The 14329-nt window shown below is 46.5% G+C and overlaps 1 protein-coding gene across 1 annotated transcript in view; it reads right to left on the bottom strand.

The window, feature by feature from the left end:
* DUSP3 (dual specificity phosphatase 3) overlaps positions 1-10052 on the bottom strand; it is a 104912-nt gene extending 94860 nt beyond the window's left edge. Inside the window, exon 1 of the mRNA XM_075349954.1 lies at positions 9692-10052. Within this exon, the coding sequence (XP_075206069.1) occupies positions 9692-9813 (122 nt within the window). The 5' untranslated portion in view covers positions 9814-10052. The remainder of the gene's footprint in view (positions 1-9691) is intronic.
* Between the last annotated feature and the right edge of the window lie 4277 nt (positions 10053-14329).

The raw sequence follows: 14329 nt of genomic DNA, 5'->3' as shown, positions 1-14329 counted from the left end.
TACTAATCTGCATAGAGGGAGGCTGTGTTTTTGCAGTTAATGGAATAAGAAATATCTTCATCCTATGTTAGGCACGTAAAAGTAACAGCGGGCATCTGGATTTTGCTTATTTCCATATGCACGCCTGATATTACATCTTCATGCCTCATTAGGATATTTTTAGAGTCTTTATGAGTAAGTCAAAAAGTATCCTGCAAGTTATGCAACTACTGGAAAATCTATTTTTATGAAGATAACGTCTTATATGAACCTACAGAAGTCACATAATTTAGAAAATAAGATTTGCTGCTCATCTTCCAGATTTAGCCATTTTCTTCTCCATGTAAATAGTTTGAAGATAATTCGGTGCTATGTCTCATTGTTGGGCTTCTGGCTATCTTCTACCCTTGTTAGTGCAATTACGTCCGAGAACGTTTGATATTTCCCTATTAAGGAAGCATAACCCCTTACATGGTTAGTTAGTTATTACTGGCTACGATGCAATAAAAGTGTGCCAAAATCAGGATGCTTTTATATTAACATGTTAAAGGGATACTAACTCATTTTTTCCTGGTGTGTGTGTGTTATAAATAGGAACTTTAAATAAAGTTTATTGAATTTGTGTATCTATGTGTGAAGGTACATGTTATTTAAAGGTTGCCTGCTATGGATAATTCCTTTTTTAAACAAATACCGCTTAAAGGGGTTCTCCAAGAATGTAATAAAATGGTACCCATTAATTAATTCAAACAGTAGCTTGTCCTATTCACATGTGAGGACTGGCTGCAGTATGAAGAAACACAGCTCCTAAAACCTGTGTCTCAACCAACAGATGCCCAGTATTGTAAGCACACATATCTTCGTGAGCTTATGAGAAGGGCTGTCATATCAGAACAAATAAACCTACTCCTCAGCTGACTGTACCACAAAGGATTTTCTCCAGCCTCACTGCTCTGTACTGAGTTAGCCAAGGATAAGATTTCTTCCCCTGTCACAGCCCCAACCGACAGCTCACTGGTATGTGTGCTTATGATACAGCTCCTCTGTCAGTTGAGACACAGGTCTTGGGAGCTCTGCTTTTGCAGACTGGAGCATGGCTACGATGGGCTGCCAGTTGAATTACGTCAAAGGGGAAAATTTGTTACATTCATGGAGAACCACTAAAATTATAACATGGTTATAGGTAGAGAAGAGAAAACGTGAGGTTCGGTTTTCAAACTGAATATCAAAAATTAAGGTTCGGGTTCATGGATCGGATGCTGTATGTGCCAACAAAATTGTTCGAGCAGCGCTGTGTTCAGTTACTCTTGGTGCTCAGCCCTGTGTGAGCCGCTTGCAGTGTTTGAACGGTGCACACTGGGGGTAACAGCATGATCAGATGTAGTGTACACCAAACAAAAAAGAAGTTGGAAAAGTCCGCTGACCCTCCCCCAGAAGTGATCTGCTGATGGCTGGCTGTATGTGGGCGAAGATTCAGACTGCCAATAAGTGACTTGATCCGGGGTTCGAGTCAAGCTTGAGCCTGTGGAGCTAGGCTCATTTGCTGATGGCGAACGGAGCCTCGACGAAACCGCTCATCTCTAGTTATAGGGTGTCAGTGATGACCAAGATAAGATCTATAGGGGCACTCTATTTCCATGCAGAGAGACTTTTCTTATTTCAAATGCCATAATGGTATACCGTATTTAAAAAGTTGTTTTTCAAGAGTCAGACACCCCCTTTGATTGAGTACTCCAACCAGTTTGGCACTCAAAGTTTAGGGTTAAGTAAAAAGATTTGCAAGATTCTGGTCCTGTATCCACGTAATAGTCCTAGGCTGCTAGACCAGATCCCTGTGATCCTCGTACTACCTGCAGCATCCTCAGTGCTTCTTTCGATTAGTAGGTACTGAAGTATCACTATGTTACAACATAACATCACAAGGGTCCACTAATCATTAGAGGCGCCAAGGATGTCAGTAGGAGGAGTGCAGAGCTCTGGTCTGCTGAGCCACAGACCACAAATCTTACCACTGGACCAGTGTTTTGCAAATCATTTTGCTCATCTCTAGTCAAGCCTTCACTTTTATCGCTTGCGTGTAAGCTTTTTCTTGAAATATATTTATTTTTCAACTATGTAACATTGTTATGATCCGGAACCATGGAAGACCACCATAAATCATTGGTAAAAGGTGACAAGAGCATTGGCAACTAATCTGGCCGCCATCCCCTTACTAACCATGAACACTAGAAGTAGCTGAGGGGTGAACTAACATCCTGTGCACCGCGAACCCAGCCGGAGAACTAGCTATCCTAAAAGAAGGAAAGATGAATAACTCTCTGCCTCAGAAAATAGATTAAGAATAGCAAGCCCCCCACATTCAAAGACTGCGGTGATATAGGAAAACACAATACACAGATAGATGATAGGATTAGCACAAGGTGAGGCCCTACTGACTAAATAGGACAGGACAGGAAAGGGACTGATGGTGGCCAGAGAAAAACCCTGCAAAAATCCAAATACCTGATACTGATAGTACAAAAAGGCCCTCAGATCACTAGAACTCCATCCTATACCAGGCGCTCTTGTCATACCAATGAACAGAAAACAGGAACCATGCAAATTCAAGAAGCAACAAACACATGGACTTATAGGAGCAATACTCCAAACATAGCTGCAGGGAGCTTCCCAGCTAAGCAACTGAGAGGGAAGATTCCTGCAAGCAAATAAACTGACAATAACCACAGCAAATTACAAACTCAGATACGAGCAAAAAGAACCAAGCAACAAATAATGAGCCAAGCAATTATCTGGGGTAGATGTGGTCTGGAGCAGGATGAAGCAGGCTGGTGAACAAAGAACAACTGACATCCGGCATAGCCTACTAGCAGACCAGGCTTTAAATAGGCAGAGAGTTAGCAATGGAAACGCCCATTGCTCAACACACCTGGTCTCTGTCCAAACCATTCCTGGCCACAAGAGGGAGCCTCACAGCAGCAAAAGCATAACTGACATTCACAACATAACATATTATAATTTAATTTATACAAGAATGTCGTGAAACTGAAATTACACAGAAGGGGGGCGCAAATGGTGTGTTATCCGGTGGTACCAGAAAGAATTTAATTAGGTGTCTAACCTTGTCTGGTTGTGTTATAGACACAACCACTATAACCACGTGTTGAGGAAGGCTGCTCCAGAACCCAGGAAGATAACGTTGGAGGAGATGGAAGAAAAGGGTTAATCCGCGCTGCCAGAAGATCACTGGAGATCAATGGGGATTAAGACATTGGATTTTATTGTTCTAAGTATTTCGGAGCTGTATAACTCCTTCTTCAGGAACAAAAATCAATAATGTACATTATTGATTTTTGTTCCTGAAGAAAGGGTTATGCAGCTCCGAAACGCGTAGAACAATAAAATCCAATGTCTTAATCCCCATTGATCTTCAGTGATCTTCTTCTGGCAGCGCAGATTAACCCTTGTCTTCCATCTTCTCCAAACTTATACAAGAATGACAGACTTGGTCTGATGAAGTAATCATCTATTTGAAAAAAGGAATTAAAGTTATCCAGGCTTGTAAAATCTTTCATAAAGATCATGTGCCACATTAATGGGAACACCATCCTGACAGATTTTGTGTCACCAAATTTCACAATACAAACGGCATACATAATTAAACAGATTTCTTAGATGTGATTGCTGGTATAATCCTTGTATTAAAATGAGCATTTTAGTCCAAGCCTAGCTAAAGTGTGAGAACTCATAAGTCCAAGTATATTCAGTGTATGCTTAGCCAGCTTGACAGACAGCTGCAGCTTGTACTGAGCAGTGTGAGATATCAGAAGGGAAGAGGGACACTGAGAACTGGCAGTCAGGCGCAGTGTGCAGCGAAACCACATCAGGGCTGAGCTGAGAAAGACTTTTAAATGCTCCTTAATCAACTGTAATTTTTCTTTTTTTTCCACATTATACCAAGAAATAGGATAAAACTAAATTCCAAAACATCTTTTTGTATTGTTAAAAAAGTGCATAGAGGTCAAATAAATGACATTACTATGTAAAACTTGGTTCTTGTGGTCCAATATGTTGAAAACCTGCTCACTTGGTAGGGTACAGTTAGAGACTCAGTCAGCATCTATCTTGACATAATTTTTCCATCTGGTCCCGGTTTACTAACCCCATGCTTTCTCACACTTGGCATGAGTAGTTTCCCATTCCAATAACCACTTCCCCCTTCCTGATCCCTACATGCAAAAGTATCTGATACTGAAATCTCCAGTGTGTTTCACCTACTATCCGGATAGAATCAAACTTAGCATGCTGAAAGGGAATGGCCATATATGAGCTCCACTGTGAGCTTTATATAGAACAGGTGATGCCCACCTTTGATTGTTCAATCACAACGGTACTCTATACATGCTCATCGACCGCACCGTCAAAAACTCACAAAAAAGCCCAACATGGGAACGTAGCCTCAAAGTCTGTAGACACAACTTTTGACATCAGTGAATTAACTCTTCTGCCCCTTCAATCTAGAATGAGCAGGTCAGATATCCCTGGGGAAAAGACAGAAGCGGTTTATTACTGCTTCTGTCTAGAAATGAGCGGATCCAAACTTTTAAGTCCAGTGTTCAGACTTTGCAAAAAAAAAATCAGTGTTGGAGTTTGGTGCTTTACGTACGCAAATCTTTCGAGGGAGTATCACTGTGCTGTGGGACGCTTGCTGCTCGCCACAGTGCAAGCCACATGGAGTGTTTGAATGGCCCACACTGGGGGAAAATTCAGCATTAGGGGGTGTAGTGTGCACAAAAAAAATAAATAAATAAAAACCTCTCTCTCCTTCCCTTGGAAGTGTTCTGTTTATGGCTGACTGCATGTGGACGAAGAGCTGAACTGCTAATGAGTAACCTCCAATGAAGTTTAGGTCAAGTCTGGGTCCAGAACAAAACCTGACATAAAGCCTAGACTAACCCGCAGAACCCAAACTTCCACGGGTCCGCTCACCACTACTTCTGTCTTCCCATTAGCGCTCATTCAGTATATCAGTGACACAATGAAAAAGATGGAATGGCTGAAATGTGGAGAGGCAAATACTACATAAATTGGACATTAAAGTGGTTTTCTCAACATTAAAGGAGTTGACCGACAAAACAAACTCTAAAAAATTCTGCACACTCATTGGCTGTCAGTATTCTGCCCACCACAGACCTCTAGCAGAGGACAATATGGGCACATATAATGTAATAATGTGCTCCATCATTGTGCCCATCTTGAAATAAATGTCCCCATCCTATGGTATTGTGCCCCATCTTTCTGATCATTCTGCAGTAATGGCCTTTTTCTTACTCCTCTTCCTGTAGCAATATTCTGTCCTGTAGTAGTGTCCCCCTATTGTGCCAGTCTTCACACACACAAAAACAAACAAAGACATCCTTCTCACCTGTCCTCATTCCCTCGGTGTCCTGCCTGCTTCTTGCGGCCACAACCCCCTTGATGGAGGGGCTGCAGCTGACAGTACTTTATATCAGAGGACAGATTCCCGGGCGCTGTGCAGGGATGCGCTCTCTATGCAGCTTCTCCAGTGATCCGCTGCTGACCTCTGATTGGCCGGCGGTTGAGTACTGGAGAAGCTGTATACAGAGTTCGGTCCTGGACAGTGCACGGGAATCTGTCATCTCAAATAAAGTGCTGACTGTGCGGCCCCCAGCACAGGCAGCAATCAGCAAGGGGCCTGCGCGCCACATGTAGCCTACTGGCAGCACCTTTGAGACCACTGCACTGCGGAATGTGTAGGAGGGTGCGAGGGAAGGGGGCAGGGACTCCACACACGGTACCCACCCACCAGGGCGGCAACATGAAGTCGACTGTGATGCTTATCAACAAGCTTCTGCCCCTGTTGACATGACGTCACAGAAGCAGCAAAATCCTGGCAGGAGTGGTCACATGACCGCTCTGAGCCGGGCAGAGGGGCTGACAGCAGGGCAGGTAGGTAGTCGCTATCTACTTATCTGCCATAATGTAGCCCAATAGTGAAATAACAAAAAAGGCAAAATAAGCTGGGTAACCCCTTTAATGGTTAAAATTGAAACGCGCTTGTAATATTAAGCAACTTTGAAAATTACCCAATATTAAAACCCTTCTCTGCTCTCAAGAATTGAGGGATTTTTTTTTTTATTTTATTACGTACTGTTCATTGCCTACATTCCCAGCCACCACTGCAGTCTATGAGGCAAGGAGCACAGAGGGTTTACAAGCTCTATGCTGTAGAGTTTGTAGGTAGTACTCTGAAGCTGGCCAGATTGCTAAATTGGATGATTGGTGGTCCAAGAATAGATTTAAAAGATTAAACAAAGGACATACCAGGTTGATTTAGAGAATTCTACAGCTATATCATGGACTTTAGGAGAACCCTTATAAAACTTTTTTTCTGGAGATATTTTCCAAAACAGTTACGAACAGGTTAAATATCAGAGAAAATACCATGTTCTCAATGCCATCCAGTGTACCCTAACCTATTGTATATCACTGACAGTTCAGAAACTGCTCCTGGTGGAAAGCCAAGAGAAAGTGAATTAATTAGCTGAGATTAATGTCTGGCTGAATCAATATGTTGGAAGCACTTCATGGGCAAATCGATAGCAGGAGAGCAACACATGAGCCGGTTGAGGAAATTTATCACTGGGTGATTGCACTAAAGAGGAGCACGCGAGTCAAACTGCACCTTCAGCGCCCAGCCAACACCTTCTACCTGAATAGTAAATGGTAATGACATTTAAATTACCGCTCGGCGGTCTTTGCTGTCTGTGAATGCGGCTTTCACTGGAAATACATTAAAAAAACTTGTTGCTTGGGCATAAAAGAGTGGTGAGGAATGGGCAACCAAACAGGGAACACTCAGGAAGATCGGGCTTTGTAAATAACATAAGCCACCACCAGAAGAGTCTGACTTTCTTATTCTCCTCTCTACATAAGTGACAGGCATGCCTGCCTGAGCCGAGTGTGCATGGGGATCAGGAGAGGTACATTTCTGCACACGTTTTTAATCCTCAGCTAAAGACTCCCATACGCATTAAGGCTAATGTCAGACAAATCTACGGATGGATTCAGTCGACAGTCTAATGTGTATAGAAGCGCCAGCCGACTGATGGTCGGGAGAGATGTTGATCGCACTTGTCTGATTTCAGATCCGTAATGTTTGGAGATAAACCTCTGTCTGATATGTCAGCTGGCAACTTTCTTAGGCTAGTTTCACACTTGCGTTGAACGGCATCCGTTGCATTGCGTTGTGTGACGGATGCAACGGATGTGTTGCATATAGTGGCACAACGGATCATACAATACAAGGGAATCTGCTTTTTTTTTTTCTCTTTACAGTTTTACCGGCGGCAAACTATTGTGAACATCCGCTGCGTCGCGGTCAGTCGTTTTTTAACTGACCGCCGGGCAGGAGCAACGAAGCCTGTAACGTTTTTTGACAAGCGCGATCCGTAGGATTTCGCTGCGCATGCGCTCTCTGGCTCCCCACCCCCGTAACCAGGATAAACATCGGGTAACCAAGCAATGCGCTTTGGTTAGTTACCCGATATTTACAGTGATTACGGGTGCAGGGAGCCCGCGCTAAGCTGGTATCCAAGATAAATATCGGGTAACCAAGCAAAAAGTGCTTTGCTTTTAGTTACCCGATATTTACCCTGGATACAGTGTGCAAGGAGGCCGACACTTCACCACTCGGCTCCGCCCCCTCCCGCACTCCGCATGTGTACACACACACTCACACACACACACACTTGTCCCCAGCCCTGCAGTCCCCGCGGCACTGACGTCCTCAGCTCCACGGCCCCGCTCGGCTCCGCCCCCTCACACTCCGCGCCCTCCCGCACTCCGCATGTACACACGCATGTAGACACACACACACACACAAACACACACATACACTCACTCACCTGTCCCCAGCCATGCAGACCGCGGCACTGACGTCCTCAGCTCCGCCCCAGAACTCCGCCCCCCGAACTCCGCCCCCGCACACAACGGAGTCCGACAAAGAAATTTTTTTCTTTGTCACCGTTGTCATCCGTTGTACAACGCATCAGTCACATGCGTCAAGCAACGCATGTGACTGATGCAAAACAACGGAAGTGTGAACTTAGCCTTAGAAATAAGTGGAAGGAGATCCAACACTTGTCCAGATAAAATCAATTTACTTTGTTTCAAAATTTCTTAAAAAACATAGCATAGCAATACTATGCTATGAGTAAGGACCTCACGGCCTGAAACACGTAAGCGGTGTTTATTGGTGCCAGTACCTTGTTTTATTTTGGGCCATGTTAAGAAATTTTGAAATAAAGAAAATTGATTTCATCTGGACGAGTGCTGGATTTCCTTCCACTTACTAGTATCCTGGACTGCCCAGCGTCTTGTTTCCCTGCATCGCCCAGTATCAAGTGGACTCACAGCCAGTAATATGGACACTGAATAGGTGATTTGAAAGAAACCCCCCTTTTTTCTGGATTTGCTCCAATTAGAAATGTAGTATATTTCTCCTGATGTAGCTATGTCTCTCACCTCATGTGCAGGGCATTGCAGGTTAGGTATCCATGGTTACGTCCACTCATATAGTGGCTGTTAGTTGCTCGTGGTCATACCTAAGCTGCAATGCCCTGCACATGAGGTAAGAGACGTGGCTCTATAAGGAGAACTATACTACATTTCTAATTGGAGGTATTTCCTAATATTATTATTACACCTGCTACATATTGGGGTAGGATGTTCGAGATGGGAATAACACTTTAGCTATTTAAGGGGCTCTGCATGATGAGCCATCAATGTTTGAGTGGTGGGGTTCGACCACTGGGATCAGCACACTTATGGGGTCTCATGGGGTGACCTGCCTATGAAGAAGAACCACATTACCCATGTAAACAATGAAGGCGGGAGCGCTGACTTACAGTACTGGCCTTTCCTAAGGATAGCCCATCAATATTTCCCCCAGGTACCCATTTTAAAGGTCAAGCTCTGTGCGTCTACTGTCCAACATCAGAGAGGGCTGGCACTTTAGGTCATAACCATTCAGTAACCAAGGCAACGCCATGAATTGTCTAATGCATAGTTCCTATTGTTAATAATGGGAGCTATGCAAAACAAGGTTCAGGCGTGGCACTGTTACCATGACAATGTGCCCCCTAGGTATCCTGCAGTCACTTCAAAGTTTGGATACACTATATAAACAAGAAATCATGGAGTTATGCTGATGTAGGATTATGCAGTCACAGTTTACATGTGGGATCCCTCCATAGAGCTACATAACAAAAAGAAAACATAAATATGTAAATGACCCTACAGACATGCCCCTCCCCCCACAGACTGAATATTGGTCTTCACGTAGAAAATCTAGGGCAGGCCAAGCAAGATGGAGCATGTTACCCGTAGCAACCAATCAGCTTCTTGCTTTCCATTTCTAGTGTAGGTAACAAAATAGAAGCGGTGATTTCATTGGTCAGCTGTAAAGCTCCTCCCCATTGGTTGTAACATTGAGACCCGGTTATGTATACAGTGTATATATATAGCCCCTTCAGTCGCCGCTCTATAGTATACACTGTATGTGTGCAGCACGTAACGCCCCACAGCACAGCGGTCACCCCGTAGCCGGCACCTGCCCCGCGTCCACAGACACACGAGCAGCAGCAGGTGCCGTACACAACACAGACACTCCCGCTCGGCTGCAGTAACTCACGCGTTGCCCACGTAGATCCGGGGGAAGACCTCGTTGAAATGCTGGGAGGGGAGGCTGTAGAAGCCGCCATCGTTAGCCAGGAGCTCATTGAGAGCTTGCACCGAGATCTCATAGTCCGACATTCCCGCGGCCTGTGACCCGCCCTAAGCACGACACCCGAGCCGGGCGGCCTGCTGCCTGTGACCCGCCCTCCGCGTCCGCGCCGGTGGTAGGCGGACTCCCGGGATCGCACAGGCAGCCGAGCTAATGGCGGGAGCAGAGCGGTGTGTGCCCGCCGTCATCTGGCTGCTGTGTATCCGCACATTGACCTCTATTCGGCATCACTGCTCCCGGCTGTCCTCTGCTGCCAGCAGGATGCCAAGTGCCCTTGTGCCACCTTCTACTGCAACACATTGCTGCTGGACGTCCAAATGCTTCTAGGTGCTGCTCAGATCTGTCAGATGGGGCAACACAACGTCCACTGGCAGTGCCCGATAGACCCCACTGGCAGTGCCCGATAGACCCCACTGGCAGTGCCCGATAGACCCCACTGGCAGTGCCCGATAGACCCCACTGGCAGTGCCCGATAGACCCCACTGGCAGTGCCCAATAGACCCCACTGGCAGTGCCCCATGGACCCCGCTGGCAGTGCCCGATAGACCCCACTGGCAGTGCCCGATAGACGCCGCTGGCAGTGCCCCATGGACCCCGCTGGCAGTGCCCGATAGACCCCGCTGGCAGTGCCCGATAGACGCCGCTGGCAGTGCCCCATGGACCCCGCTGGCAGTGCCCGATAGACCCCGCTGGCAGTGCCCGATAGACCCCGCTGGCAGTGCCCCATGGACCCCGCTGGCAGTGCCCCATGGACCCCGCTGGCAGTGCCCAATGGACCCCGCTGGTAGTGCCGAATGAACCCCGCTGGCAGTGCCGGATGGACCCCGCTGGGAGTGCCGGATGGACCCCACTGGGAGTGCCGGATGGACCCCACTGGGAGTGCCGGATGGACCCCACTGGGAGTGCCGGATGGACCCCACTGGGAGTGCCGGATGGATCCCACTGGAAGTGCTGGATGAATCCCACTGGGAGTGCCGGATGGATCCCACTGGCAGTGCCAGATGGACCTAATTAGGAGTGCTTGGTGGACCAAACCAGTAGCATCTGATGGACCCCATAGACAGTGCCTAATGGACCCCACTGGGATTGCTTGGTGGACCAAACCAGTAGTACCCGATGGATCCCACTGGCAGTGCCCGATGGACCCCACTGGCAGTGCCGGATGAACCCCACTGACAGTGCCCGATGGACCCCACTGGCAGTGCCCGATGGACCCCACTGGGAGTGGCGGATGGATCCCACTGGGAGTGCCGGATGGATCCCACTGGGAGTGCCGGATGGATCCCACTGGGAGTGCCGGATGAATCCCACTGGCAGTGCCGGATGGATCCCACTAGCAGTGCCGGATGGACCTAACTAGGAGTGCTTGGTGGACCAAACCAGTAGCATCTGATGGACCCCATAGACAGTGCCTAATGGACCCCACTGGGATTGCTTGGTGGACCAAACCAGTAGTACCCGATGTACCCCATAGGCAGTGCCTGATGGACCCCACTGGTCCATTATATGGATGGCTGTTCTATCATCTACCCCCATAACATTGGTACGCTGGCACTAATCGTCCCAAGAACAGCTAGAAGTGGCTAGATGGCAGCACTACTTTACAGGTGCTATATTGTCCCCAATATAGTGCTATCAGGAAAAAATGCAACATAAAATGTATTGTGCAATTTCTCCTGAGTATGCCGATACCTCATATGTGATGGAAATCAATTGTTTGGGTGCACAGCGGAGCTCAGAATGGAAGGAGCGACATTTGAATTTTTGAAAGCAAAATTAGCTGGAATCATACGTCATGTCGCGTTTGGAGACCCCCTGAGGTGCCTAAACAGTGGACACAAGTGACCTTATTTTGGAAACTAGGAATGTATCTAGATGATTGGTGAGCACCTGGAAACACTGGGAGCTTCACGGAATTTTAGAACGATGAGCTGTGAAAATGAAAGAAAATACATTTTTAACCTCAGAATGACAAATTTTTCAAATTCCCTTGGGTAGCGGAAAATAATGAACCTTACAATTTGTTGTGCAATTTCTCCTGAGTATGCCAGTGCCCCATATGTGGTCAAAAATTACTTTTGAGGCGCAATACAAAGTGAAGAATGAAAAGAGCGCCATGTTGGAGTGCAGATTTAATTGGAATGGTGTGCATGTGCCATGTCATAATGGCAGAGCCCCTAAGGTGTCAGAACAGCAGAAACCCCCTCAAGTGACCCCAAAACTGCAACACTCAGGGGTGCAGTGGCCATATTGACACTAAAGGTGTGTCACAAAATGTTATACTATTGGGTGGTGAACAAAAAATTACATTTTTACCACAAACTTTTGTTTTAGACCCAGATTTCCAATTTTGACAAGGGGAATAGGTAAAAAAAGGCCCCATAATGTGTTACACAATTTCTCCTGAACATGGCAATACCCCTCAAGTGACTGTACAGTACTGTTTAGCTGCACCACAGGGCTCAGGAGGGAAGGAGCGCTATTTGATTTTTAGAACTCATATTTTCCTAGAGAGGTTTGCAGACTCCATTTGCAGAGCCCCTAAATGCCAGAACAGAAGAAATGCCCCTCAAGTGACCACATTTTGGAAATTACATCCCTCTGGGAATTCATCTATGGGTGTAGTGATGATTTAAGGGGGCTTTACAATCAGCGATATCGCTAGCAATATTGCTGGTGAAAGCACCCGCCCCCGTCGGTTGTGCGTCACGGGCAAATCGCTGCCTGTGGTGCACAACATCGTTAGGACCCGTCACACGGACTTACCTGCCTAGCGACGTCGCTGTGTCCGGAAAATCGCCTCCTTTCTAAGGGGGCGGTTCGTACGGCGTCACAGCGGCGTCACTAAGCGGCCGCCCAATAGAAGCGGAGGGGCGGAGATGAGCGGGACGTAACATCCCGCCCACCTCCTTCATTCCGCATTGCCGGCGGCTGCAGGTAAGCTGTACGTCGTTCCCGAGGTGTCACACATAGCGATGTGTGCTGCCTCGGGAACAACGAACAACCTGCGATCTCAACAATCAATGATTTTTTGAAAATGAACGACGTGTCAACGATGGACGATTTGGTGAGTATTTTCCATCGTTAACAGTCGCTCCTTGCTGTCACACGCAACGACGTCGCTAACGATGCCGGATGTGTGTCACAGAATCCGTGACCCCGGCGATATATCGTTAGATACGTCGTTGCGCGTAACGGGGCCTTTAGTCTCTGGAAAACATCCATGGTATCAAACAATGAATGTTTCAGAATTAAAAATTGCAAATAAGCCCTTGTTGTGCCCAATACATTTTAGTGCCTGTAGAAGCTCGTGCTTCTGTAAACCTGCACCCCATACATTTAAGTGAGCTCTCCTCACTACCACAATGCCAAACTTGTGGATGCTAACTATGATTTCAGCATATTGTAGGGCTCAGAAGAGAGGGGCACGTTTGGATTTGGGAGCGCAGATTTTGCTGGATTTCTTTTTTTAGGAGGGCAGGGTGCCATAGTGTTTTTCAAGAGCCTTTGTGCTATCAGTAATGTGGAAGCCCCCTATATTTCCGTTAACCGATGACGGTTCTGAGGGGGGACTTGTGTTTATGTGACTTGAGTTGAATGCTCTTTGGTGGTGATTTTGGTACATAACATTTTGGATCAGTTCACATTTATCTTGTGCTTTATGCTGAGCGCTTACATCAGGGTTTCCATCTGCATGTTTGAAATACGAGATTCAGGTGAAACCCGCGATGGATCCATTCACTAATGAGGCAGCAGAGTTACTCTGGACTCCGTTTGGCCTCTGTTCAGCAGTGTCCGTCTATTCAGAGGTGAACAAAACTGTAGATGACTGCACTTCTGTGCACGCCTAAAAAGATGGACACTGTCAGACCACAAGCCAGAAGTGAGGTCAAAGTGGCTCCCTCTACCTCATTATACTGAATTTTTCGTTGGGAAGTGTGTCTGAATCACGTTTTTTCAGAGATTTAGGATACGTCCTCACAAATTGCACTCTCTATGTCCATGACGAAGCGTGCCTTCCCCTGTAGAGACGCAAGTATTCTCCGCAGAATAAAGAAGCTGCCCGTGCCCATGATCAGAGTTTGGGGCGCTGTGGACTTTTGCTGTGTTTTCGCAGCTCAGGACACTTGCATCTCCACAGCATAAATTGTCATGCTGCATCTAGGGAAGCCATTATGCTGGTCAGTTTACGCTGCAGAGGAAAGCACAGTGGGCAAGGGATTTCTATTAATCCATCCACTGTGCTTGTAATGCACAATGCAGCAGTTTGGACGCAGCGAAAACGTGCTGCGTCAAAAACGCTGCTAATCCCAATTGTGGGCACCTACCCTTCCATGTAATCTCGGTGCAAGGGCTCAGCCTAGAGTGCAGGATAAATATGAGCCATACTATACCGTGATCATTTAGAGACAGTATGAACAAATCAATAGCGCTTGAAGAATTGGCTTTATTTTTTAATTTTTTTATGCTGATCACTGTGTGGTATTGGTGATTAGGCGGCTTTATTCCTCAGGTCAGTACAATTACAGCAATACCAGGTTTATA

Source organism: Anomaloglossus baeobatrachus, chromosome 5 (genome assembly GCF_048569485.1).
Source record: "Anomaloglossus baeobatrachus isolate aAnoBae1 chromosome 5, aAnoBae1.hap1, whole genome shotgun sequence".
In the NCBI taxonomy this organism is placed as follows: domain Eukaryota; kingdom Metazoa; phylum Chordata; class Amphibia; order Anura; family Aromobatidae; genus Anomaloglossus; species Anomaloglossus baeobatrachus.
The sequence above is the reverse complement of the archived record's forward strand: the minus strand, read 5'-3'. Positions and strand labels throughout refer to the sequence as shown.